Source organism: Cryptotermes secundus, unplaced genomic scaffold, assembly GCF_002891405.2.
Source record: "Cryptotermes secundus unplaced genomic scaffold, Csec_1.0 scaffold136, whole genome shotgun sequence".
NCBI lineage: Eukaryota > Metazoa > Arthropoda > Insecta > Blattodea > Kalotermitidae > Cryptotermes > Cryptotermes secundus.
In genome coordinates this window covers 548,884-575,725 of record NW_019718618.1, presented here as the reverse complement: position 1 = coordinate 575,725, position 26,842 = coordinate 548,884, and the positions used below count along the sequence as shown (strand labels likewise).

The window sequence follows — 26,842 nt, the reverse complement described above, 5'->3', positions numbered from 1 at the left end:
TCGAATCCCACTCAGAACATTGATGTTTGTGTACAGGTAGAGGCCTTGCGACGAGCTGATCACCCGCCCAAGGAGTCCTACCGAACGTGTAAGATCTAGAAAAACCGAAGTGAACGGAGAAGTTCATGGAGGTAGGCCTAGGCCCACTGGGGCTGTAGTGCCAAGGAAGAAAATGACGGTCTATATAATCTTCTCACAGAAAATATAGCAGGTACCTCCGAAACGTTGGTATCGGTCTGGCAGACTACACGGCGTCATACCAGATAGTAATCTTCACTTTAAATTATATTAGAAACCTGGGAACTGGTTTGTGTAAAGACAAACTTAAAGTTGTCCCTGTGACATGTCGTGGAGGTCCATAGGGTTGTGAGACGTCGAGGCGCCCACATTTTTTAGACAGTTGGCTCACAGATGGCGGTGATGTCAGCCTTACGCGCTGGCCTCCCTTTACTCTCCAGGAGAATTCCTAGTACTCGATTTGTTTCAGAGGTTGAGTCGACCTCAGGGCTGCAGTGCGGCTGGTAAGATTAGGTCAATTGAAAAGAATCCAATGACCTCATCGGGAATCAAACCCGCAACCTGCACCTACGGGTTACAGAAACCAGGAAGAGTAACAGTAGGATGTTGGTGTGTGTGTGTGTGTGTGCGTGCGTGCACACCTGGAAGGTGCGCTGTGAAAGTAAAGATGGAATCTTAGGAAGGGAGTTGTTGGGATAATATATTTGTGTAATCTCTCAGTCAAGTAAGAAATTCAGCTTCGTTTAACAGTTGTGTCTTGCACCCTTTCGTTGGCATAATGTATTCATGTTTTATTGTTCTGATGCTTAATTTAATATTTAATTAACACCATAAGTATCTGACATTTGTGAGAAAATGAATGTGTGTCCCAGTCCAAACAGTACTTCATGTTCAGCGTCATCCAGTGCACACTTTTGGGAGTTTGGTCTGCATTGAAGGGTTTCTTTTCTTTTGCTGTTGGATGGCCCTCTACAGCGCTCGCAACAAACGCTGTTAAACTTAATTTGTTGTCATTAGCGTAGATGAGCATTACCGAGACATAACATAGGTAATACACGCCACTGACACGAATGCAGTCAGCATTTTAATTTAACCGAACTTGTATCTGCATTTTAATCTTGATATATATATAATTTTCCGAAAGTAATGACTTCAGAATAATTTCTGTGTAATTTGATATTCTCGCTACGATAAGCACGAAGATTCATGTCTTCTGGGATGTGACAGAAACAACATTCAGGAAGAACTGCCGCCTTTGAAGATGGGGACTCCTGTTTCCCCTGACACTTAGGCACAAGGTTAGGGCCGCGCCATAGTTCAAGCGGTTAGTCGCTGGCTTCCCACCGCGGTGGCCCGGGTTCCATCCCGGGTCTCGTCAAGTGGGATTTGTGGTGGACAAAGTGGCGCTGGGGCAGGTTTTCTCCGAGTACTTCGGTTTCCCCTGCCAATCTTCATTCCACCAATTGCTCCACAATCACCCTCACCTATCATCTGGGGCTGGTACAATAGGCCAGAAGTGGCCGCAGTACAAGGGACTTAGTCCCACCCCACTAACAATAATAAAAAATAGGCACCAGGTTACTCCAACTACACAACTTCACATCCCAGAAGATAGGAATGTTTATATCTTAACGATTAGTGTGCGAAATTTGTTCAAGTACCTACAGTTTTTCTGTTTGGCTTTAGTCCTCACAGTTTGTTGCCCCGTTCTAACAGGTCTCTCATGGCCCAATTACTGGGTTGGTAAGTATGAATATAGACCTTATGGATGAATGCTAAGAGAAATTCATTTCTATTTCAACAGAATGTTTGTGATTTATCTGGTTGACTACCTACACTGACTGGGATTTGTAACTGAAAGTCTAAAATATAACAAGCGATAGGTTTCCAGTTGTCTGTCAGTGAAGGTAAAGGAATATTACAACATTCTGATGTATGTTGCAAGTCTGATGCTATTTGCTTGTATCTGCAAACTAGAATAGGCCTAGAAGAGAAACTGTTCTAGAGAAAAAATGAGTCACATGATCTAGTTCTAGATTTTACTGGAAGTTTGCTAATTGCTTTGATGTGTTTGTGTTACAGGTTATGTAGTATTTATTTATTTTATGTATATTAATAGACTGCAGAATATTTTGGTTAGAGAATGATAGACATATATCCGTTTCTATTTTTAATTTCATAGAATTTGTTTTATATTAAATTATTTCTAAACCATTTAATATTTAAATTCAATAAATTATTTATGATGACAGTTATGTACATGTTTTATAATTCTACCTGTAGCATTTTAATATTATCATATAAGAGTTAAAATAAATATGTATAAATTCTGTGGAAAATTAGTGTAACGTCAGTGAATCATTTGGTATACTAGCGTCCGTGCTAGTAACTTTCTCTGCTTTCTTCTGTATTCCTTTACACTCCTACGTGTTTCTGAATATAAAATGAGGCAGAGGTTCGATGTGATCCCCCCACGAATAATTGGACATTCAATCGTACTCCATACTTCATTATCGGTCTTAGTGATATTGTTGATGTGTCCTGAACTATTAACATGATCCTCTCTATATCCTTACGTTTCCTAGGGAATGCCTTTCTTTTTATTTAAACGGAATTATGGCCTATTGTATTAAGTTTCGAAAGATCAAGATCCTTAGAGTGTATTTTAAATGAATTGTTAGAATTGTGCCGAGAGCAAACTTGATCTTCCTTTCGAGGATTTTTCTCCTTTAAGGATTTCTCTCATTAAGTTCTCACCTATCTTAGTTTTCTGCATTTTCCTCAGACACGCCTCTTTCTCTCCCCTCCCCGGCGCTCTCTGTTTGACTCTCCAATCCAATTGTGTGTCCCGAAAGTCGGTGACTTTATATTTGACGGACATCTCCATATCAAATCACCCTTCTGTGGTCTAGTGGTCAGAGTTCATGGCTACAGATCCAGAGGTCCCTGGTTCGATTCCCGGCTCTACCAGATTTTCTGAGAAGTGAGTCTGGAACGGGGTCCACTCAGCTATTTCAAGGAAATAGCGGCTCCGGTCTATAACGCCAAGACGGGCGTGGGAACCTTTGCGCTGACCACGTGACACTCTCTATCCGCTAAAGTTCGCACTAACTTGGCCGACAAGCAGCGGTCGCTCGGTCGGTATAGTTCGCTTGCGGACTAACACCATGGAGTTTTTTTTTTTTTTTGGTTTTGTCCGTATCAGTTCGTATCCATTTGGAATTTGTCCCAGTTTTTATCACCCTGAGAGATTAGCGTCTCCTGAGGAATCCCTTTCGCCGGCACTCGCTGGAATTTGTAAAGCAGGTGCCGGTTTGTAGGGTAAAGATTACGGCAACTCGAAGGTAACACCTGTCAGCGTCATTCAGGGCCAAACGGCGAGCATTCTCCCACATTCCGATACTAGACGAGTTGCGAGTTTGTTGAACATGAGCGGAAATATAAATAAATATTCAGAGGGCCACATTTAATAAAATTAAATTAATTTTAGAGAGCGTTAGGGTTTGGTGGAAGCCCGAGAGTGGTGGTTATACCGGAGCCACCTTTTTATCCGATTTCCTGTTCTTCCTTCCTCGGGATCTGTAATTATCTCATTTCACACTTTATCCTGTATTCTCCTTCTTAATTCCCTTTCCCAAAAGTCCTTTCTGTTATTTATAATTCCGTGCTGTTATCTTTATTTGTTGTCCATTGCCCTTGTCCAAGAGGCACGCGGTAGCATAGTTGGTAGAGGCACTATGCTATAAGCCGGAAGGTCGTGGGTTCGAATCTCGACGGGGTTATTGGATTTTTCATTTCACATAATCCTTCAAGCTGTAATATGGCCCTGGGGTCGACTTAGCCTCTAACAGAAATGAGTACCAGGAATCTTCCTTCCGGGTAAAAGGCGGCCGGAGCGCAAGACTGACCTCACCGCCGTCTGTGAGCCGAATGTCTAGAAAATGTGAGAGCCAAGACGTCTCACAACCCTATGGGCCTCCAAGGCCTGTTACAGGAATAGCTTTACCTTAAACCTTTCCCTAAATTTGACTAAACTTAAGCAGATTTTCCACAAGTTTCTAACCTGTAAAGATGATAAATCCTAAATTCTAAAACACTGAGTAGTTACTTGGATACTGCATGAAACGCAGCCGTTTTGTTTTTGCATCTCTGTTGTAGTAGCATGTCTTCCCACTCAACCACATGTGCAACCCGTGCAAAAAACAATGTTTTGGTTCTACGACTAAATTAAATATAAGGAAATGAAATTAATTTCTTTAAGTACTAAACGGCCCCGTTACTTAACGGACAGTTGAAGAAAATGCAGACACTATTTTCTGGGATATAACGCCGTGATGTCTGGTAGAAAGTTTCCCATGTTTCTCAGGAACGTGCTTCTTCCATCTTCAGAGCCTAAGAGTAGCTCAGGCAAACGGCTAGCAGAGTAAGCAAAGAGTGGAAGAAGTGATACGGGAAGGAGGAAGAACTTTCCTCCGAAACGTCGGTAAGATTTTATCTGTCTGCATGGCGTAACATTTCAGAAGATAGTAAGGTTTGTAGTTATTGTCGTGATAATAAAAAATGTCCAGACTCATAGAATGTGAAATTCTAAAAGAGTTTATATTTTTTCACATGAGATTTATGGTGTCACGACTGTGAAGATTGGTATAAGTTGGCGTTGCGTTATGACATCGTGTGGTATGGTAAAGTGGACCTTCACGTCTCCATCTTTAGTTTCTATGTAAGAAATCGTTGTTCTAAAAAGGACAGAAGTAGGTATGTTAATGCTGAAGTATGTTACAAATACATTGTGTTCTCATTTGCCAGTGAGAATCTTCAGTTAAACCGAAGTACAGGTGTTCAATTTATGACGCTGCGAACTTCGCAGTATATCAGGTACTGAGCTTCAACCTTCCGACAGGCTTCCAGGGGAACAACAGCCTCATATAATGGAAACGCCAAATCTTGATTTTAGTCTAAACGCTTTGATGCTCCTCGAATGTTCTAAATTAAATTCTTATTCGATTTGGGGTCACGCGGTAGCGTAGGTGGTTGAGGCACTATGATACAAGCCGGAAGGCTCCGGGTTCGAGTCCCGATGAGGTGGATTTTTTTTTCCAATTGACCTAATCCTTCTAGCCGCACTATAGTACTGGCGTCGACTCAAGCTCTAATAGAAATGAGTACCAGAAATCTTTGTGAGGGCTAAAGGGCGGCCTGCGCGTAAGGGTGGCAACCTTACCGCCATCTGTTAGCCTACTTTCTAAAGAAAATGTTGGAGCCTCGATGTCTCACAATCGTATGGGCCTTCAAGTTCTGTTACAGGGACAGCTTGACCTTTTAGCTTATTCAGTTTGATTAAAAATTTATCTCCACGATTAAAATGGAATGGAGATGAGGGCCGCTTATGACCGCAGTGTCACAGCAGAAGTGTTCAAACCTGCACTGTATGTTGTGTGTATACATGTTCGTTGCGCGTCGTTGTTTGTTTCGAGGTTCTCAAAAGAGGCAACTGTGAAAGAAGCGATCTTCTCCGGGTTGATACCGTTTATTTCACAGAAAGGGTGACGTTTCGGAGGAACATATCACCTCAGTCTACAAGATAAAAACAAGGTTCAGATGTTTTTTTTTTTTCGTTTTGCTTACTCTTCAGTCCTCATTATGGAGGATATTCCTCCGAAACTTCGGGCTTTCATCGAATAAAACGGCGACATCACGCAATAGATCTTACAATTCTTATTAAATTCTATTTTTAAACAGGATGTGAACCGGAATGACTGTACCAGGACCCTCGTCGAACACGCACTGACGCTTTTGCCCCCTCAGGTTGCCCGCCGAACGTGTGACGTAATCTAGACACGGCTGGCTAAAATGTTCATTGACCCTGGTGACTCACATCGATGTTTGGAACTAAAATTCTTCTCTTTTGCTCTTCAGACTTAGCTGATGATTCTCCTCCTGAACCCGCGCCTCCAGAGGTCCCCCCAAGGGGCCCATCTCTTCATCATCCCCTACAAGGGCACGCGACACTAAGGGGCCGGTCTGGGGGCTCCACCAACTACAGCCTAAGCTCTGGTCCTGGGGACGCCGACAACTTAGATGACCCGGACTACGCCCGAGGTGCGAGTGCTGCTGGTGGCAACGCCTGCATGTTCCTGTCTCAAGGTAGGGACTCTCCACTTCTCGGTAGCTCTAAGGTTGCTCAGCTGACGCCGGAGGTCCACATCAACAGTGACGCCACCGAAAGCTGCGACAGGGTGGCCAGCTCACCTGGTTCTTATTTTAGAGTCACAGTCCCGCCTTGTCAATCGCTTCCTTCCATATCCCTTCCAGTTCGTTGTTTTGCCAGTCCTGCACTTTAGACGATGTCTAGTAGTCTTAGTGAAAACGTCGTTAAATAAAAAAAAATCGCGTGATTGTTGGTTTTCGCGGTGGCATTCACTGTTCACTGTTTTCTTCTTCCTGGTTGCTTGGTTTAGTGTTTGGCCCTGAAGACAGAACCAGTATATTTACCGAAGCATTTGTAAAGTACATTCCAGAAGGTAGTACTGTTCTCAGTAAGAGTTGTGAAAACCTAAAAAAATGCAACAGATTACTTAGTTTTTGGTTTTGCGAGAGCGGTCTTAACATTCAGTGGACTCTCGTACGGAAGTTGCGAAGTTTCTGCAGAACTGAATACCGATTATGCAAATTTAATCTTTACTTAAAATATAAACGCCTTTATTAAGATAAACGTTTCATTACATTTCATTTCCTGCACATATTTCTCTCGGAATAACACGAGTGATTTCGTAATAAGGTTCTTGGAAGCAGGTTGCTCTACAACCACGCCTCTCATAACCACACTGTTACATTAAGTTACTTAGTAAACGAAAGGGGAAAAAGTAAATTCGTGTCAGTAATGGAGACGTTTTAGTACTGTTTATATAGCAAGTTCTCTTCTTTCCTTTAAATGGACATTGGGAAAGTTCAGCAGGGAGAGACAAAGGATCGCATTTAGATGTTGTTATAAGGGTTGGAGATAAACCAGACTTCTTTCCCCACGCTGCAGACTGTTAATCTAATCCACAGCCCCCCCCCCCCCCAGTTCAGGGGCAGCGGAAATCGAAGAGGACGCTACAGTGTTCATGCTCACATCCCAACATTACGTAAACTGGATGCGCTGTGTGAACGAAGCTGATCGGACACGAAATCCGTTTTTGTTCGGCAGACCATTGTTGTATGCTGAATACTGGACAACAGTGGAAACAGTGTGGCGTATAAAACTGGTTTTGTGAAAAGTGGCATTTTGTGTGCGTTCTGGGGCACNTAATGCTTCCAACCGCATTGTGACCCTAGGGGTGGACTCAGCCTCTAGCAGAAATCTTGTCTTTTATACTCTTCCTAGTGTGGCGGGCCAGGATAAGCCAAGTCAAGTATATTTGTAGATCTACACTGTCATTATTTATATATTCATAGATTATGACCTCAGAAATATAATTATTATCATCAGAGCTGTTTTCGAGAGAACTGCCATTCTTAGTGTTCAGGGGCCCAAGTTTGGCCGCATTCACGCTCACTTCTGTTTGCAACAAATAAAGAAATTTCGCTTGAGAATTTGAACGGGGTTTTGCCGCTACTTGGGTAAGACTAAGCGGTCTAACAGCGTCTGAGCGCAGTTTAACCCCTAGACGCTTAAACTTCCTGCAGTGGAGCACATCGAACCTCCTTTCCTACACAGCTCCCTGCTTTCCCTGCAGAAGGGGATGTTTTCCCCTCCCGCCCCGCTGGGTGAGTAGAGACCTCTTAACCAACACATAAGCCGGTTTATTGTTCTCTATTAACTTATTAACTCGTGGGTTATTGGTCCAGACTGTGGCTATGTCAGGCGCGAGTTATGGCCCGGAGCCATCAGTTTATCTTTATGGCTTTGGGCGGGGACAGGCCATACTCCACCCCGGAACACGAAATTCAACTTTGCCTCAATAACAGAGCTCTTAGAAACCACAGATGCGCGTCTCATGACGCCAAGTGTGTTTCTGTGTTCTTCTGTGGTGTTTCTCTACTTTTTTACATTTCACGTGTCTTCCTGTGGGCGCGTTTTAGCTCGTAGACTAAGGCAACCGCGTAATTTTAGTGCGCTTCTTGCAGAATGAACTGTTACGGTGGCGTCAGCCTTTGAAAATTCAGAAAACAAAATATTGTTACTTTATGTACCACCTGCTTTCATGCTAAAGGACACCGAATTTTGCCCAAAGGGCTTATTTATGTGTTTCATATGATTCTCAAAATGAACGGCGATTATTTTGCTAAACAGGATTAACTAAAGAGATCTTCATACTGGACATGATATATGTTTACTATGAGGCGTAAACTGAATTCTACAATATTATTTTTATAAATTTCAGATTTGAAAGAATGAACATAAAAGTACTGCCATTTTATACGCTGTTCTGTATAGCTATGGAAGGTAATATCGTTAACTGAAAGAAAATATACACTGTAAGAGTATTAATACAATGAAGTAGGAATGGAAGATCCAGCTTGGAAGACCTAGGCGTAGATGGTGTGATAATATTTAAATATATTCTTAAAGGAATACAATGATATTATCACATGATGGAGTCACTACAGACAGGGTTTTTATTTGTAATTGGATTTATTGAACTCTTACAGATCCATGACTAAAAGTAATTCCTAATCGTTTCACTAATTCACACACTTTACAGTCCACTAGAGCACACAATTAAGTCTTCTCAGACTGCTGTGTCTTCATCAGTCGTTCTCTGGTAACGGCTTCCAACGGCAGAATTCCCCTTCCTCTGGATTCCAAAACCGCCCCGGCCTCAGCTACCAGCCTGACTCACTCACCAAGCAACTACTTTTTACTTCACTCAACTCAGCTGATCCACACTAACTATCCTGCTCATAACACCTCGGTACGGACCGCACTGAAAACACCGTTCCTCTGTAGGTGTTAGGGCCGTTTACCAGGAACAGCCGCTGTCTAGTTGTCGGTTTTGCGGTCGTTGGTTTGTAAGGGGTTTTACATGTGAACGAGATTCATAAACCTCAGAAAGAAACAACTGAGCGGTTCTTGTGATCACGACAGCTTACCTGTTGGTGCTACAAAGCGTTCTGAGGAGCTGATCGACTGTCAGCTTCACAAGAAGAAAATGAGTTATAACAGTTCACGAACCTCGGACAGGAAATATGACGCCATGTAGCCTGATATTAGCTCACCGAAATTTCCGAGGGACTTACTTCCTCAGTTTTCAGGGTCGTAGAATAAACCAAATAAGCATCTAAGAAGTAGGCGTTTTTCAAAACTGCCGGAGAACATCTACAGAACTACACGGCGTCACATCCCAGACTATTGCACTCTTCATAAGGATATCATACCGAAACCTCAAGAACTTTTGTTGGACGAATGTATCGAGCCCGGGTCTTGTGGTGTTAAGAGGAGGTGTTTATGATCCATTATTGATGTGGCCGGCAACACTATGCATATATATGCACTGAAATCTCAGGCGGATATTCTGAACATTTTGCGTGATAATTATTAAATGGAACTTATTTTTATTAGAAACTGACGTTATTGACAGATTAAAAAAGGCATTTATTTATGGCACGTCTGTTTCTTGTTCTGAAATTGCCATGATTCATAAACTTCATTTGGAAACACGTTAATAGGAGTTTTTATTCTGCTCAAAATAACTTCGTTACGTAACGATAAAGAGAACTGGTTTCGCTGCTCTTCCATGTCGGTTGCTTCACGACGCTGTCAATAGATACAATCTCTGGCATCGAATGGTACGATCATAAATCAATAGCGAATTAAAAAAAAATGGTATAGTCTTAGGCCGATCGGAGTACTGCCCCACATTTACCTGGAAGGTCTGAGGAAAACCAGAAAGGCTTCAGCAAGAACTTGACCCCGCAGAGACTCAAACCGAGAGCCCCCCAATGACGCGTCAAGAGCGTTACCGCCACGCCAACCTGCACGTTTTCTCCCTGTTGCTCTAATGCAGCTATTACGTCAGAGCGTGAAATTTTCGTTAGAGGTTGTGTAATAAATTGTCTCATTTCTCCTGATGGAATATGGCCACTCATATATTTTTCTTCCGCCAGTGTGTTCATGCTGCAAGAGTGGATTATGGAACCTTTGATGTTGCATACGGCTTTTCAGAGAAGAAATCCGCTTAAGGAATTACACGTGCGAAAGTTTCTCAGTGTTCAGTGTTTAGCATTTAGTAGATCGATGTTTCCAGTATTGTCAGAACATTGCTTTTATGTGAGAAGTATTTTGTGTCATTATATGCAACATTAAACTCTCTTCCCAAGAAATAATCACGTGTGTTCAGTGACGCGGCATGCCCCACACATGTGTGTATATCCTTCTATAGGTAAAGACAGACATTTAGTAAGGAGAAGAGTGATCATTGTTGTTACGCAATTTCGGATTATTATAAAAGGTAAAGCGCCGATCACAGAGGCCGCGCGGTCTAAGGCATGAACTGCCTTTGCTCGCTCGAACACTGGGATCGTAGGTTCGAATCCCACTCAAGGCATGGATGCCTGTGTGTGTTTATTATGTGCTTGTGTTGTGCTGTGGGTAGGTAGCGGCCTTACGACGGACTGATCCCTCATCCAAGGAACCTACCGTCCGTGCAAAAAAATTACGGAATTGAAGAAGAGGTCAGGGCCCAACAAAGGGCCGTAGAGCCATTGATGAATGAATGAAAAGGTAAAGCTATCCCTGTAACAGACCGTGGGGGCCCATAGGGTTGTGAGACGTCGAGATTCCCACGTTTTCTAGACAGTCGGCTCACAGATGGCGGTGAGGCTGTCAGCCTTACGCGCCGGCCGCTCTTTACCCTCAGGAAGATTCCTGGTACTCATTTCTGTTAGAAGATAAGTCGACCCCAGGGCCATAGTGTGGCTGGCAGTATTAAGTCAATCGGAAAATTCTATGATCTCATCTGGGATCGAACCCGTGACCTTTCGGCTTGTAACAGTGCCTGAACAAACTATTCAAATAATTCTGCTTGCTTGCGTATTCATTAATTCGAATAGCTGTGTCACTGTGTGTGACGCCACGTTTTGGAGGAAATTCCTCTTCCATGTTCAGGGGCCAATAGTAAACTATGTAAGAAAACATCAAGGAGCAGACAGCAAGCTAGCTGATTCGCTTGCGTGAGAATGTCTGTTTTTTACTGTTTTATTCTATTTTGTCGTTTCGAACTCCAGCCTGATTAAAGAAGAAATGGCTTGATGACGTCATGGGCTTTCATCATATAATTCGCTTCGATCCATTGCTTCGTCTTGTTGAACTAGATTAGTTTATTGAGGGCCATGCTGTTTGGATAGTGGAGGTTATGTTCGTTTGTAGCGAAGGATCTTTATAGGGGATTACTGCTTTGAAGAGAGGTTCCACGCAAGCGCTAGTAAACGCCTACCAATCGACTCTGTAATTCAGAAGACTAAATTATTAACTCTTTGAACGCTGATGAAGAACGGGAGAGGTATGAGAAAACAGCTGAAGTGTAGGTGAAAGAAAAAGGCGGGGAAAATGAGTGAGTTATTGTCACGTGATGTTAGCGACTATAGACGTGGTTTGGATTTGTAATAAGATTTATTGAACTCTTTTAGAGTTCATAGCGCTATTGCTAATTCACAATTCACTATAGGACACACTGGGTCTCCTCAGTCTGTTACAGTCTTCACTGCCGTTGCTTGATAACTGCTTACAAATGCTGACTTTCCCCTTCCTCTGGATTTCCAAACTGTACGGGGCCATATGAGAGCAGTTACATCTAGAGAGTTGAGGGATTGTGAAAACTGGGATCGTGACAGCAGATGGATTGTGAAAACAGTGCGATATGACAGCAGAGGGATTGTGAAAGCAATGAGATCGAGAGAACAGGGATTGTGAAAGCAATGACATCGAGACAGCAGAGGGATTGTGAAAACAATGGGTCCGTGACAGCAGAGGAATTGTGAATTCAATTTAGTCGCGACAACAATGTGATTATTACTAGGATGCTGGGAAGAACCCAGACTCTCTTGTGCTGTTACTAGAACACGGAGGAAACCCCCGAGGTCTCTTATGCCATTACTAGATTTATTCCAATTTTGTTTGTTATGCGGGTGCAATAAGCGCAAGGAGCGCCTGACTCATTTGCTGGCCTTCTCTGAAACGCGAGACTAATACAAGCAATTGCCAAATAACTTGCATGAGCTGACAAGCTGTAATTGTCCATTTCAGTAATTAATAGTATCCCGACTTGCTCCCGTCTGTGGCTGCAAGACGCACATAAGCCCAATGAAGCTTACATGTATCAATGTTTGTGTCACATTTCATTTAACTTTGTAATGAAACCTCAAATATTTCCAAGTGGCCATCTTTCTTTTGATGGGAAATTCCTTTGTCTGCTCCATTTGCTAATTTGATGGAATGCATGCTGGCAATTATTTCTCCTGTGGCCGTACTTGAGTTCAGCGTCTGTGGTGTGAGAGATGCGAATTGTTGCGGAAGTTCTCTTTGTGCTTAGTTTATGGACTGCATAGTTTATTAAATCGTTTAAATATCAGATTCCAACGCAAATGGAATGGTAAGGGGCAGGATCTGCAGAAGTCCATCTCACGTGTGTGGCAGATATCTAACTCCAAGGAGCTGTATCCTTCTTCTGAAGCTAACAATTTCTCAGTTACTCAGGAAATTTCCAGAAATTTAAAACACGGAAGTTCCTAATCGTGTTCAGATAGCCACGTCACTGGTCTCTGATTTGAGCCAGAAGAATCTAGTGACTAGGTCTTCTAGTGTCTCTTTCCTTCATGTTTTATGGATTTGTCTACTATGCGTGCCACATGACCTGCCAAATCTCACCCTACTTGATGTTATCATCGTAATTATATTTGACAAAGAACACGATTTATGGAACTCATATTTGTACATAGTGTGATACGACGCCTGAAAGCCGGAATGGTCCATTGCTAGACAACGGTTCGCTACAAGTCGCTAGGCACGTTTCATAGTAAATTATTGGTCCATTAGCAATGTCTGCAGGCTCGTTCAGATCTGACGCGCGCTGGAACCTCTGTCTGCTCACGCGCGACTGATGCTGTTATTATCAAGAGGTCCCTGTTGCGGTCTGCGTGTCATACCTCGCCCCGGCTGATGGTCATGTTGTCCTACTTGCAAATAGTGTTTGTAAACGTCACATGTTGTTCTAACAGCCGCGGGTATAGTACGAAAACAGCACTAAACAGGCCTTCCAACACTGTCACCTGTCAGAGGTACAGCAGCCTGCCGCCATCTGCAGGGGTTACTGAAATATAAACGTTTAGATAGAATTGCTGGTAGAGGCGTGGACCGTGGCTTGGATGGAAGTAAAGAAGGAAAAAAAACAAGGAAACATGGACCGTACAGTGGTGTCAAATAGCATTGTGTGAACGCTGATTTTCACTGAACATGAATTTTTTTCTTAAATGGATTTCCGCAAAGAAAATGAATCACAAAACCGTACAAATTACATAACATGGGATAAATCCTCGATTTATTCTGAGTAAGAAACAAAGCTACAGAACGACTCAAGAAAAATTTGGAAACTTGGCAATAGCGCATTTCGGCTGCCGATGCGTCTATCCTGCGTGTCCTGAACAGGCTGAACTTTTGCTCTTTATCAGCGCTGATTCGTCACTTATTAAATATAAAACTAGAGTCTAACTCTATTTTTTGTAAGGAACACTACAGTTGTCTAACTAACTAACTGAAGTTAAAACTCGGTATTTCGAGCACGTGTTAATCCGAACTAACTTATAGCACAACAAAAGAACTCCGAAAATTAAAAATTTAATTTAATTATTTTACTTCCTTGCAATAGAAACAAATTGTTATGGAAAAAAGGTGTTATGTGTTAATGTAACTCCCTCTCTGATCAGTGAGAAACGTGACCCGGTTACCGTCTGCACCGAGCCCGGCGTGAAGTTCAACATCCACGAGTTCTCGTAGTTATTTATACATAATATATTAATTTTTTATTTTAAATCCTCTAATCGAATCGATTCGATAGTCCACACGCACCAGTGATTTAATTATTCGTATTTCGGATAACCGAGGCTGAACATTAATTAATTTAGCAACTAATCAATCAACCGAGAAACAGCATTCAGTATCCATGGTCATTCGCCTGAAACCCCAGCTATAAACCTGTAACCGAAATGATTCCTCGCTCCACGTTCTTCAGCCCTGAGGATGGAGGAAGCATATTCTCTCGAAATATCAATACCCGCCTGCTAGACTACAAGTATCGCAGCTCAGAAGACCTCAACTTGAATCATTTCCGGTTTGCGTTCCATGTGTGCGGAGATTGCGTGGTTCAGCCGGTTTAGTAACTCCTGGTCAGCATCCACAATGGATCTGGGGCCCATCCGTTCTCCCATTCAGCGGGTACCAGGGGCTCCTCCGGGGGGGGGGGTAACCCCGTGTGTGATTTCGACCAGTGACATCCGTTTAGTACTGAGGAAAAATTTACTCTTAAGACTTCCATGATATGTATACAGTTGCCGTCTTGTAGTGCACTCAGTTTCACCTGTTACTTCACGACATGTTTCGGCAACATAGTGCCATCATCAGGTGCCCTAATTACGCTAATCTATTTCATTGCTTGACTTTATAAAATTATTTAAAAAGTATTTAAAAAGTGCGTATTTGTCAACTACAATAAATTTACACACACTAAAACTTGTTAAGATTATTCATCTTATGTGTCTTAATTAAAACTTGTGTGTGGTTCTTCCGCTATGGGGGTCGTTTTTCTTATATTCTGTGTAAACCGTGTCTTGTGATGTGTGTTCCCTTCTTAGCTCTTTAGGGAAACAGTCGCTGTTTATTGTGAGAACCATACGAAACACACTGTTTGGGCAGAATGCAAGGTTTTTGTGTGTTAAAGCAGGTGGTACATATAGTAACCACTGGGCTTTAAAGGCTAAGTTAAGCACAGGGCCATCTTTATATTTCCACGCGTGCAGTTTATGGACGGGTCTAATTGTAATTGGAACGACTATACTCTGAAGACAGACAGGGGACCGAGAATGGCCATTTAGTTAATTATGCATTGATACCTGTGTAAGTTTTGCCTCTGTGCCCTTAGTGGCCGAACCTTCCCCGCTAGTTCGGTGCACCGCCACCAGACCCTCAGTTGGCATGCGTTACGCCATCAATAATGCAGCGATGAGGGGCTGAAAGCTTCCAAAGAAGAGGAAAGAGAAGAAGAAGAAACACGTTTGATGGGATTTCTCCGTGTCTACGACTCAGCCTTCGCATTGGTGGTAATGCACGCCGAAGGAAGTCACAGACATGCCTCTCGGTGGGTAACTGCCCCGCAAGCAAACTCGCCAACTTACTAAAATAGAAATTTGAAATTCTAATATATCTCCCACAATACAGCCACAAATATTCTTTAGCAGAATGCTAATACATTACACCCGACGAGTAAGTTCATTCAAGCTGTCACGCTGATGACTTTATTCGGAAAATGGACGTTTCGAATCTCGCCCTGGACGGAAACTCTTCTAGCTCGGGCATTTTGTCCCTCCCGTCAGTCCAGAATTTTCGTGTAGGATAAGAAGTCATTGCTCCCAAAAATTTGTCCCAAGTTTTGAACCTTCTGACTTTTCTTCGGGATGTGATCGGTTCGAATTTCGGCGGGAATGCGGACTATATTGACAGGCATTTCTGGTATTCCTCTGTCCTTCCAGGCGAATTCTTCGATAGTACCTTAAATTAGTTCAAAGTCGCCTCCTTCCATATCCTTTCCAATTCATTGTTGATTATTATCCAGCCGTTTGACGCTGTATAACCTGATTTACTTAGTGCGTCCTTAAGCAACAGATAAGCAAACCAAAATATCTCTTTGTCAGCTTGTCTGTGACGGTAAAGCAAAGGTAAAGCTGTCCCTGTGACAGGCCGTGGAGGCCCATATGGTTGTGAGACGTGAAGGTTCCCATATTTTCTAGACAATCCGCTCACAGAAGGCGGTGTGATCAGCCTTACGCGTCGGCCGCCCTTTACCCCCAGGAAGATCCCTGGTACTCATTTCTGTTACAGGCTGAGTCGGCCCCATATCCATGGTACGTCTGGAAGGATTAGGTTAATTGAAATGTCCTGCGTCCTCATCGGAAATGGAACCTGCGGCCTTCCGGCTTGTAGCATAGTACCTCAACCAACTAGGCTACCACGTGTCCTTGGTGACGATAAAGGAAAATAATTAACTTAGATTTGTTAATACTCATAATATTTTGTTAAATGTATTGTGACATGTTGACCTATTGCCAAGTAACAGTTGTGTAAACAGGAGACAGTATAACAGTTGTTGCTAGCGAATAAATCAATGGACACGTTTCCCGGTAACGAGAGAACACATAATGATGGCAGAGGTGTTTTCTTTGCGGTCCCTGCCTATGCTATATAACGAAGATCAATAGTTGCAAGTCGCAGTCGTAAAGTCGTAAAGTAACTCTGACAAATCGCAGTTTTGAGAAGTGAGAAGCTGGTAACTGAGACCGGGGACAGTTCGGAAACACAGAAGAAGGGAAACGTCCGCCATTGGAAGCCGCAACGACGAAACGGCTAATGAAGGCTGAGAAGACTTTCTGTGTACTGTAGTTACAGTGATCTTTGGAGTGTGTAACTCAGTGAGACTGTCGTAGTTATTTGTAGTTACAAGTGTGAATGTCCAGTAAATGTAGTTAGCAGTCCAAACCCCTTCTCTAATCACGTGACAGTATGTATTATGAAGCTCCTGGTAATGCCGTGTCCTCCAGCCTTGTTACTTCCTTCCTAGTAGTTTACAGATTTGTCCAGGTTTTCTCCTTTGTACCCACTTCCAGAACACCTTCATTCTGTGTTTTCGTCTTCGAACACGTGACCGAACTGTGCATTTATATAAAGAAACCTGTTAACCAAATCCGACCTCGGTAAGATTCTTCTGTTTCTGTTACCCATTACGTTTCACTGTCTCCTCCTCTTCCTCCTACTCAATCTGTTTTCCTTTACATGTTTTTAATCTTCTTCCCTCCAACACCCCTTCATCTGTCATCTTCTACTTTTGCTTTCAGCGGTATGACGAACACAGCATATGAAAGGATTAGATTAGGGCTGTAATATATTCTTTTAATGTCTGAAAGCTTTAGATATCAGACGTGAAGACAAGCGATTGTGAACCCTAACAGCGCCTAAGAATTTGTGAATCACAAAGAGATAATAGATCAGGCGCACAAAATCCGAGCTGTTGAAGAACGTTACTGCGAGAAAGAGACAGAATGATCTGCGGCTGCGCACAGCATAGGAACCGTGTTAGTATGAAGCAAGCGATGACACGCGTGACGTAGGCCTACCGCTCAGCTTTTGCGCGCCAGCTCTAGGCGTGAGAGGCCTCGAGTTCCCTCTGAGTAGTGCCATCCATCAAACGTCACATCCCGACTGTGCGCATGACAAATGCAGTCAGACATGCAAGCTTCACGAAGAGCTTGTTCTGGCAATCTGCTTCCGTTACTTCACACTACATTAATTAACCTGTTATTGTTTAAGTTCTTTGTGTTTTGAGTAGAACTTATTGTCCTTCAGATGTATGATTACAGCCATTACTTCCACGCCACAGCATTTCTTTATGCTGTCAGCCTTTAGAGTGCATTTCCTTCTTGGTCTATGCGAGTGGCTTTGGTTTGTGGCTCCAGTGTGAAGTGACGTAATTTATAGTCTGCACGAAGCTGTTCGGGGCTTCTTGTGATCTTTCGTAACAAGCTTATTCTTTACCGTGAGGAGTTATTAGCCCTACGCCCAACCTCCAAGCTGGAGGACCATCCCTTGTCCTCTGTCCGCGAGGTTCGCTGAGGACAACTGCGGAAGAAATCTCAAAATATAGGTTACATTTAGTGGGAGTACAGGAGGTCAGATGGGACGGAGTTGGCACTGAACCAGCAGGAGAATAAACATTTTCCTATGGACATTGGAATGAGAAGCATGAATTGGGTACGGGTTTTCTTGTGCATTAGAGAATCATATCAGCAGCTAAGAGGATAGAGCTCATTAGTGACAGGATGTCATATATAATACTAAGAAATACAGCAGCCGCCTAAGGCAGTTGAAGTCTCGAAGTGACTACAGCAGGAGACGTAACTGGGGCACTGAAATTGTGAACTTTGTAAGTGTGGATAAAAGTGTGCTTATTTGTCGCATCATATAGCCAACACGTGACAATATTAAAATGGATCGTGAATAAATAGGATAATAATTTGGGTGAATTCTTCTGGTTCAGGACAGAGACCAGCGACAGACTCTTGTGAACACGGTAATGAACAGTTGGGTTTTGATAAATGGGATGTTACTGAACTACTGTTAGGCTCTATGGAGCACTGTGCTGTATATATTTTCTTTAATTCGATTTATTTAGAAGATGAAATCCACGTGTTTTGTACTCGGGGGAGGGGGAGGAAGAGCCTGTCAGGCTATTATACAAAGTCTCTTCCTTGGCTCACCCCCTTCCCTTCACCCCCTTATAGTGCTTCATCTTGTAACTTGCGATCTTCGCAGTGCCACTTGCTGTTAGCATGAAGCCAGTGAATCTGACTTTGGTCTCGAAACCTGCTTTGGGCGACACGTGAATGTGACGTCACGGTTCTGAACTTTTGCCATTAAAACTCTTTAAAAGCGAAAGCCAGACCGTACAAGTACAGTGTGTTTTGGGAGGTACAAGTTCGCTCTTTTGCCCTGTCAGTTTGAGTCAAATATTATTTCTTTATGGAAAGGCAGGCTTATGGTATTATATCAGTGTGCCTGTTCCCGCTCGTAAGTTATGATCTAGTTGAAGGATTCATAAAACTCGGTATGAATATGATGCCATTTCGTGGTGACCCGACTCCCTGTATTTAGATCCCTTATCAAACATAGGTTAGAAACACAGTAATGCTTTCAATAAAGGTAAAGAAGTAAAGTTGTCCCTGTGCTTAATTGATAAAGCGCTGCGCCATGAATGCGTATGGGGGAGTGGATATCTAGATCCACATTTTCTTGACCTCGGCACTACCTAGAGGTCAGTGGTCAGTTTCACGCCCCGGCCGCTTTACCCCCGGTGAAAGAGCCCCCGGTACCCATTTAATAGGAGGTTGGGTGGACCCCACAGCCGGTCTGGACGACGTGGAGAAGTGAAAATTCTTCACCACCCCGGGACTCGAACTGCGACACCTCAGTCGTTCAGCCCGTAGCCGGTCACTATACTGACTGAGCTATCTCGACCCTACATAACCAGGAAATGATATAATTTCTTATACGTCCTTACAGAATAATACTAGACAAAAGGATCACAGACTCTTTCGCAGTCGCCAGTCATCGAACTGGAAACCTTCGACGCCACAAGACGTAGACACGAACAGTGAAGTAATCTCACTCAACGTTGATAGCCATGTCCTACGTGAAGTGTTGTTTCCTTCTGGGATAAAACTCCGCGCAGTCTGTTGAAAGTCAACTGACATTTCGGAGGAATGTATCGCCTCCATCTTCAGTTCATGGTCGTAGAGTAAGACAAGAAAGAAGTCAGCTTTTTCCCCGGGGGTAAAGCGGCCGAGTCATGAAAATGACCACTCACCTCTAGCTATTGCCGAGGTCAAGAAAATGTGGTTCATCCACTCCTCCATGTGCCTTCATGGCGCAGTGCTTACTTAGTTAAGTACAGGGACAACTTTGCCTTTTATCTTTACCGGAGTAATGCATTTCGGATGGGCTTACAAGTTTGTTTTTTTTTTGTTTCTTTGTGTGGGGTAAGACTGAGTCAACTTGGTACGTCGGCCACTGTTTCGCCTATTGTACCAGCCCCGGATGATGGGTGATGAGTGTGGAACAGTCGGTGAAATGAGAATTGGCAGGGTAAACCGATGTATTCTTTGTCCACTTTGTCCACCAAAAATCCAACATGACCTGATCTGGTCTCAAACACGGGCCGCCGTGGTGGGAAGCCGGCGACTAACCGCTTGAACTATGACAGGGCCTGACTTACAAACAAGTTGCAGCATGAGTGATTTCGTTTAAAATGATTGTAATTATCACAATTTGTTGTAAGTTTTGAGGTTTTCACGGCAATGACTATGAAGAAAGTCGTCTTCTGGGTTTTGGCGCCGTGTATTGTTCGTTTTGGCCGACGTTTCGGCATGCTCTCTGCATTCACAAGCCATTCACCTGCTCTGAAGATGGAGGCGATACGTTCCTCCGAAACGTCGGCCAAAACGAATAATACACGGCGTGAAAACCCAGAAGACGACTTTCTTCATCACAATGTGTTATTTGCGCTACTCATAGCGTTGTTACATAAACCATGAACATTACCATGATGAAGGAACCCACTACTTCTCCAAGTAACAGAACGAAAGCCTTACAATCTGAGAATATTGCACTGGGCAGTTAGCGAGCGCTGACACAGTGAGTAACACTGTGTAGACGTAACGGTGGTCACAGGATCGGAAACGATCGGAAATGTCGGTTTCGTAGTGCGAATATCGGCCGGCAGATTGCACACGATGCTCTTCTTTTCAGACAAATCGAATTTTGTTGCCATCACGACACACGGCGCCATGCTGGTAGCAACCAGTTGCGTCGTACGAGAGCGCCTCATGCGGCTGAATAAGGTAACTATTCGACGTTCGTTTGTTCAACTCGTTGCTGGGATGTATTGACCGGTTTCCACGTACACAGTATTCAACTGTTTTTCTCTTTTTGTTCCTACCTCGTTCTTGCTGTTGCCCCATTTTCTCCGTTCCTACAGTAATGCTTTCAGTAATGTATACATAATTCTTTCCTGTATGAGCTTTTACTTCCGTCTCTCTGCATTATCTGTACTTTTATACTGCCGTCTACTTATTCCAAGCTCTGTAATTTTTAGAGATTAGCTCTGCTGTTTGGGAGCTCTTCCATTTGACGTAGCTCCACGGTTGTAATAAGTTTTTGGCGTCGACAGCCTGGAAGGAGGTTCACAGTGAGCAGCGTTCAGTTTCTTCGTGAAGGATCAACCTCCGTATAGCTGTCCACGCACACATATAATTGTATGCACTGCTAAATTCAAATTATTGAAGCATTTATACAGTACTTCAGATCTTTCAAAGTGGTGGGTAGTTACTAGCAATAAAAAGAAAACCGATCACAGGCTGGACAGCCAAGGAGTCGGAGTTCGAGTACCGGTGTAGGTAAGAATTTTCTCTTCTCCACCCCGTCCACAGCGGTTCTAAGGCCAACGCAACTTCCTATTGAATGTATGCCGACGAATCTGTATGCGGTGGGAAAGCGGCCGGAGGGCCAAGCTGACCACTCACCACAACCTAATGTCGAGGTCAAGAATACGTGGATCTATACCTCCACTCTCCCATAGTGCTTAAGTCTTCAGGCACAGAGCCTTGCCTTGTCTTTAGGTGGAAGATAGGGAGGACACGTGGAAATATGTTATGAGTCGGTTTGGGACAAATCTACCGAACAGAGTGGTGTAGCGATAAGGCTCTGGATTCGTAATATGGAGATACTGGGTTCGAATCTAGAGAGAGTCATAAAATGAAGTGAAAGAACACCAAAATACTTGTATAAAAAATGTGATTTAGACTCGTCGAGAAATGGCTGAACCTAACCCACGAAATTCTCTTGTCCTCATGAATAGATTATTTAAAATCTTCTACTCTAAAGATGGAGGCAGCAGGTTTTTTTTTATTGCTAGTGGGGTGGGACTGTGTCCCTTCTACTGCAGCCACTTCTGGCCTATTGTACCAGCCCCAGATGATAGGTGAGGGTGAATGTGGAGCAGTTGGTGGAATGAAGATTGGCAAGGGAAACCGAAGAACTCGGAGAAAACCCGCCCCAGCGCCACTTTGTCCACCACAAATCCCACTTCACCAGACCCCGGGATCGAACCCGGGCCGCCGCGGTGGAAAGCCAGCGACTAACCGCTTGAGCTATGGCGCGGCCGAGGCAGCAGGTTACTCCGAAACTTGTTACTTATCTCGACAAGTACATGATGTCAGCCCAGAAGTCTGTAATCTGAGTGTTATTGATCGTGAGAGTCCCAATTGAGGTTCTCACAGCAGTGTAGTCCAGCGTTAAGATCTCCACCGTTTCGGGGAAAATACTTCCTCCATCTTCAGTGTTAAAATGCGCCAAATAAGCAAATAACACGCAACATGCAGCAAAGTGGTTGCTTATTTGCTTTACATTTTTATCCTGAAGACGGAGCCAATCCATTCTCCGAAACGTCGGTAAACGTATACTGAAATATACGGCATAAGATCCTAGAAGACAGTGTTCCTGACAGGTACGAATTTGGAGAAGAGGAATGCATTTTGATATTGGTGAGAAAACTAGAAGAAATAAGATACCAACAACTAGGCAAAGACGTAAGTGGGTGTATGATATTAAAATGGAACTTAGATGGGATGGGGTCGTATGGATTGATTTGGCTCAGAGTATAGACCAGTGGGGGGGGGGAGACTCTTGTGAACACGGTAATGAACCTTCGTGTTCCATAAAATGTTGGGACGTTGAATAGCTGCATAACTGGCGGCTTCCCTAAAAGGGCTACGTTCCCTGAATTTAGTTAGTTAGTTGTGTCGAGTCAAGGCCGACGTCCAGAGAATCACGTTTCGGCTCAGTGCAGGAATGGGCCAGAGAAGTCTGAAATGTAAAGCAATAAAATGCGTCGGTTAGCGTGTCAGTGAGCCACCGGAGTTTGTCTACAACACAAAGTTGCAGGCTCAATAAAATGTTATCGAACGCGACCATCTGTGTAAACCTGTGAGCTTTATTACGCCGACCGCCCTTTGGAGTTTACTGTTTCGCTTACACGACACAAAGAATATGAATTTCGCTTCGAAGTAGCACTTACATATGACGATTACACTAATGGAAAAATTCTTGAATATTTAATGCTTCTTCTAAAGTAGTGAGAGGCGTAATAAATGCAATCATTCATAACAATTCTCAGAAAATAGCAGGTAGAATGTTCTCTCATGTTTACGCTCCACGCCACGTATTCCTACAGGAAGTGCGCGCAATGATGTACGTGTTATTAACCTCAGTGCTACAGTTCAGCCACTGTCAAAATATCCACTGCTTTTCCTGAAACCCACAGCACGTGTAGAAGAATGTAGCACTGTTGTCGAGCTTCGCATAGTCTATTCGGAAGTTTGTATTGAGCAGAATAAGCATCAGTGTCTTTTCGGGGGGGGCTGACTGTCATTGCTCGCAAAAGAGACATGGAACCGGTAAAAGGGCCTGGCAATGAAGTGACCGTCGCCCAATGCTGTTTCGAGACGGACAGACCTGAGAACTTATATGAGAGAACATAAATTTCGGCGGAACGTTAGATACAGGCCAGTGGGTTGCTACACGCTCTGCCCGTTTTAATTCTGGAAAAGAGTTCAGGTTTATTTTTATGTGGATGTTTGTGTTTGTAGCAAAATCCAGTTAAGCTTATCCTTAACAATCGTAGCAATTATGCGCCCTCATTCATAGCAATATAAAAATCTCTTATCCCCTGTGCGTACTACATGGCTTTCCCATCTCAGCCAGTGTTAAGAACTTAAAACTAAATATACCGGTAATTACCATGTTTGAAACTCAGTAGCATCTGTACGTTCCTCCAGTGCTTCGACATGCAGAAACACTCCACTTTCACGGAGTGATACAACTGTTTCATAAATTTCGGTTTCAGTCCTTTACAGCATTAAAATGTTTCTCTCAATAATTGAGATGTAGCGGTTTGAGCGATGTGTGAAATAAGATTTCAAGTAACAGTTTTATTATTATTGCTAGTGGGGTGGAACTAAGTCCCTTGTACTGCGGCCACTTCTGGACTATTGTACCAGCACCAGATGATAGGTGAGGGTGATTGTGGAGCAATTGGTGGAATGAAGATTGGCAGGGGAAACCGAAGTACTCGGAGAAAACCTGCCCCAGCGCCACTTTGTCCACCACAAATCCCACTTGACCAGACCCAATCGGGAAGCCAGCGACTAACCGCTTGAGCTATGGCGCGGCCTAAGTAACACTTGCACGTTAAAACAATCACCGCCTGTGTCCTGCTGTGGCTTATTGAAACAGCAGCTATTCTTGCCTTTACAGACTTTCATTTTTACTGTGTTTTGGTGCAATGGAATAATTAAAGAGTTTTTATTTAAGATTTAGTGTGAATATTGCAGTCAGGACTGGGACACGATTGTGGCACTATACTACAAGTCGGAAGGTCGCGGGATCAAATCCCGATGAAGTCTTTGGATTTTTTTTCAATTGACCTAATCCTTCCAGCCGCACTATGGCCCTGGTGTCGACTCGGCCTCTAGCAGTAATGATTACCAGGAATATTCCTTGGGGGTAAAGGGCGGCCGGCGCGTAAGGCTGACAACCTCACTGCCATCTGTGAGCCGACCTCGACATCTCACAACCCTATGGGCCTCCACGGCCTGCTACAGGGGTAGCTTTGCCTTTTACTTACTTATTGCAGCCATGACGGGGGCACTGCACGCAACCCAAAGAGTTACTTCAGACTGTACGGTATGTGTAGGGAACAGGTTACATTTTCTGTGCAAAATGCAGTATTATATAAGCACGAATTGCTTTGTGGTTTTGAATGCTCTGTGTTTTCCCTTGCTTCTGTCTTCTATGAGAGAGATTCGAGTTAAGGCTGTGTTGATCGCCTCCTGCATGCCCCTCATACGCCTTTATTTTGTGGAACCAGGAAGAAGGCCAAGTACATGTAACGTGGAGGTTATTAATGTTCTAACTGTACTAAATCTTACAGCTTCGAGTTACGAGTTATAAGAGCATAGAGAAAACCGATTGCAGTGGCCGGCCGCGCGGTCTAAGGCATGAAATGTCTTCTCTAGCTCGGAAGCCGGGATCGTGGGTTCGGACCCCACTCAATGCCTTGATATCTGTGTGCATTTATTCTATGTTTGTGTTGTTCTGTGTGTAGGTAGCGGCCTTGCGACGGGCTGATCCCTCGTCCAAGATATCATAGAGACTGTGTATAGGGTTAAGAAAATGAAAAAGCAGTCAAGTTCCAACAACATACTGCAGAGCCATGGAAAGAAAGATAGATAGAGCCTAGAAAATCTTTCGGGTACAGAATAAATTACAGGTCGGGGAAGTTGGGGTAATGTGTTACATGCTTTCAGAATATACATCTTTGGGGGAAGTCGGAGTAAAGTGATGCAGGATGTACAGGCTCAGAATGAAGGACAGATCGTGTTAGAGCAAATTAGAAGAGTCTGTTCTCGGTCAGAAGTCAATTTCGATATATTGCTTCCACTTATACCTTGTGGATGGATGTAAAATATTCCTTAGAAATATTCGTACACGGTGTAGTAACCCAGAAGACAATATCAACGCTTTGGGCATGTTTATTGAACAGATAGGAAGAACCGATGTTCAGCACAATTTAATTCAATATGTTTTTATCTTTTTACCCTGATGATGGTAATAGAATATTGCTCCGAAATATTATTACCTACCTAGAAGACTGCAATGTGCCATGTGTATTCAGTGAAATTTGAGTTGGGCGTGATTAATATTCAGCAGAACTTAAATTCGACACACTGCCTTCACTTCTTCACTGAAGATGGAATATTTTCCTCTGCAGTGTAGGTACGCACTGTGTAATAACTCAGAGTCCAGAGTATGAATACTTAGACATATTCAATAAATAACAGGTCATAAGTGATAAATGTTGAACAGAATCTAATTCAGAGAGGACAGTAGGAAATTAATGTTATGTATCGTCAGAAATGTGGAATGTTCATGTCATGTTGCTTTGTTATAAATTAACTCGCAGTTCATTTTAGTGTAATTACTGATTTACAGACAGCAGAAAAATATATGTTGCTATTCTAATGACATTCATATTGCTATTAATTACAATTTAATTTGCTATTAAATATAGGCCCATTCGTTGGACACTGCCGGGAATAAGGCCCTTGGACCATCATATATTTTGACATTAAATTCGGAATTGATATAAATTTTGTAATTCATATACAGTGTTCTTAAAAAGGAGAGCTACAAATTTAGGTTTATATTCTGTATAGGTTTATCTGATGTCTTAAACAGACGTGTTATTATTATTTCGTCAAAATTATTTAAAATTAATTAGTTGTTTATGTTTCATTTTATTTTCCTTCCGACACAATAATTTTGGTACTACAAGCTTGTTCGTATATTTCAAAGTTTTAAAGCGGGTCTTTCCATCTATTTCTGGGTCTTCCCATACCGCTTTCATCTTTTGTATACAATAATAATAGTAACAGACAAAGGCCTTTTCTACTATTTACACGTTTCCTTCCAATATAAATTGCATTTGAAAAACTTGTACATGTTCGATAGAATTTCGATGAAATTTTGGAGCTTCCATCTTCAGAGTCGAAGAGTAAGACAGGCAACTAGCAAGAAATATGCAACAAATAAAGCTGTTTGCTTTCTTGGTGTAGACTTTAAACGTTAAAATTGAAGAAATACTTTCCCCTGAAATGTCGGTAAACGTTTACGAGAACAAACGGCGTCACATTGCAGGAGATAACGCTTCTTATAGACATCGCCGTGAGAATTTGAAATCCTATATTTCAGTTGTGTGTTTGCATTTGAATATGAGCGATAAACGTTGGCTGTGACGTGTAAGTTGTGATACGTGGCTTTTCTCGTCCGCATGCATGTAGATTAGGTAAATAAAATTAGTCCTGTTCCATCCCTGGGGTGATGCCCCCCCACCCACTTCTCTCACCCTTTTAATGAGTCACACGTGACGGCCTCACTTTAGATTTCAGGCGCGGTACAGTGGGATCTGTG

General features: G+C 43.0%; 1 protein-coding gene across 1 annotated transcript in view; it reads left to right on the top strand.

Annotated features, from left to right (window-relative positions):
* LOC111861709 (teneurin-a) overlaps positions 1–26,842 on the top strand; it is a 461,404-nt gene that overhangs the window by 98,595 nt on the left and 335,967 nt on the right. Inside the window, exon 4 of the mRNA XM_033750434.1 lies at positions 5,935–6,162. Within this exon, the coding sequence (XP_033606325.1) occupies positions 5,935–6,162 (228 nt within the window). The remainder of the gene's footprint in view (positions 1–5,934; positions 6,163–26,842) is intronic.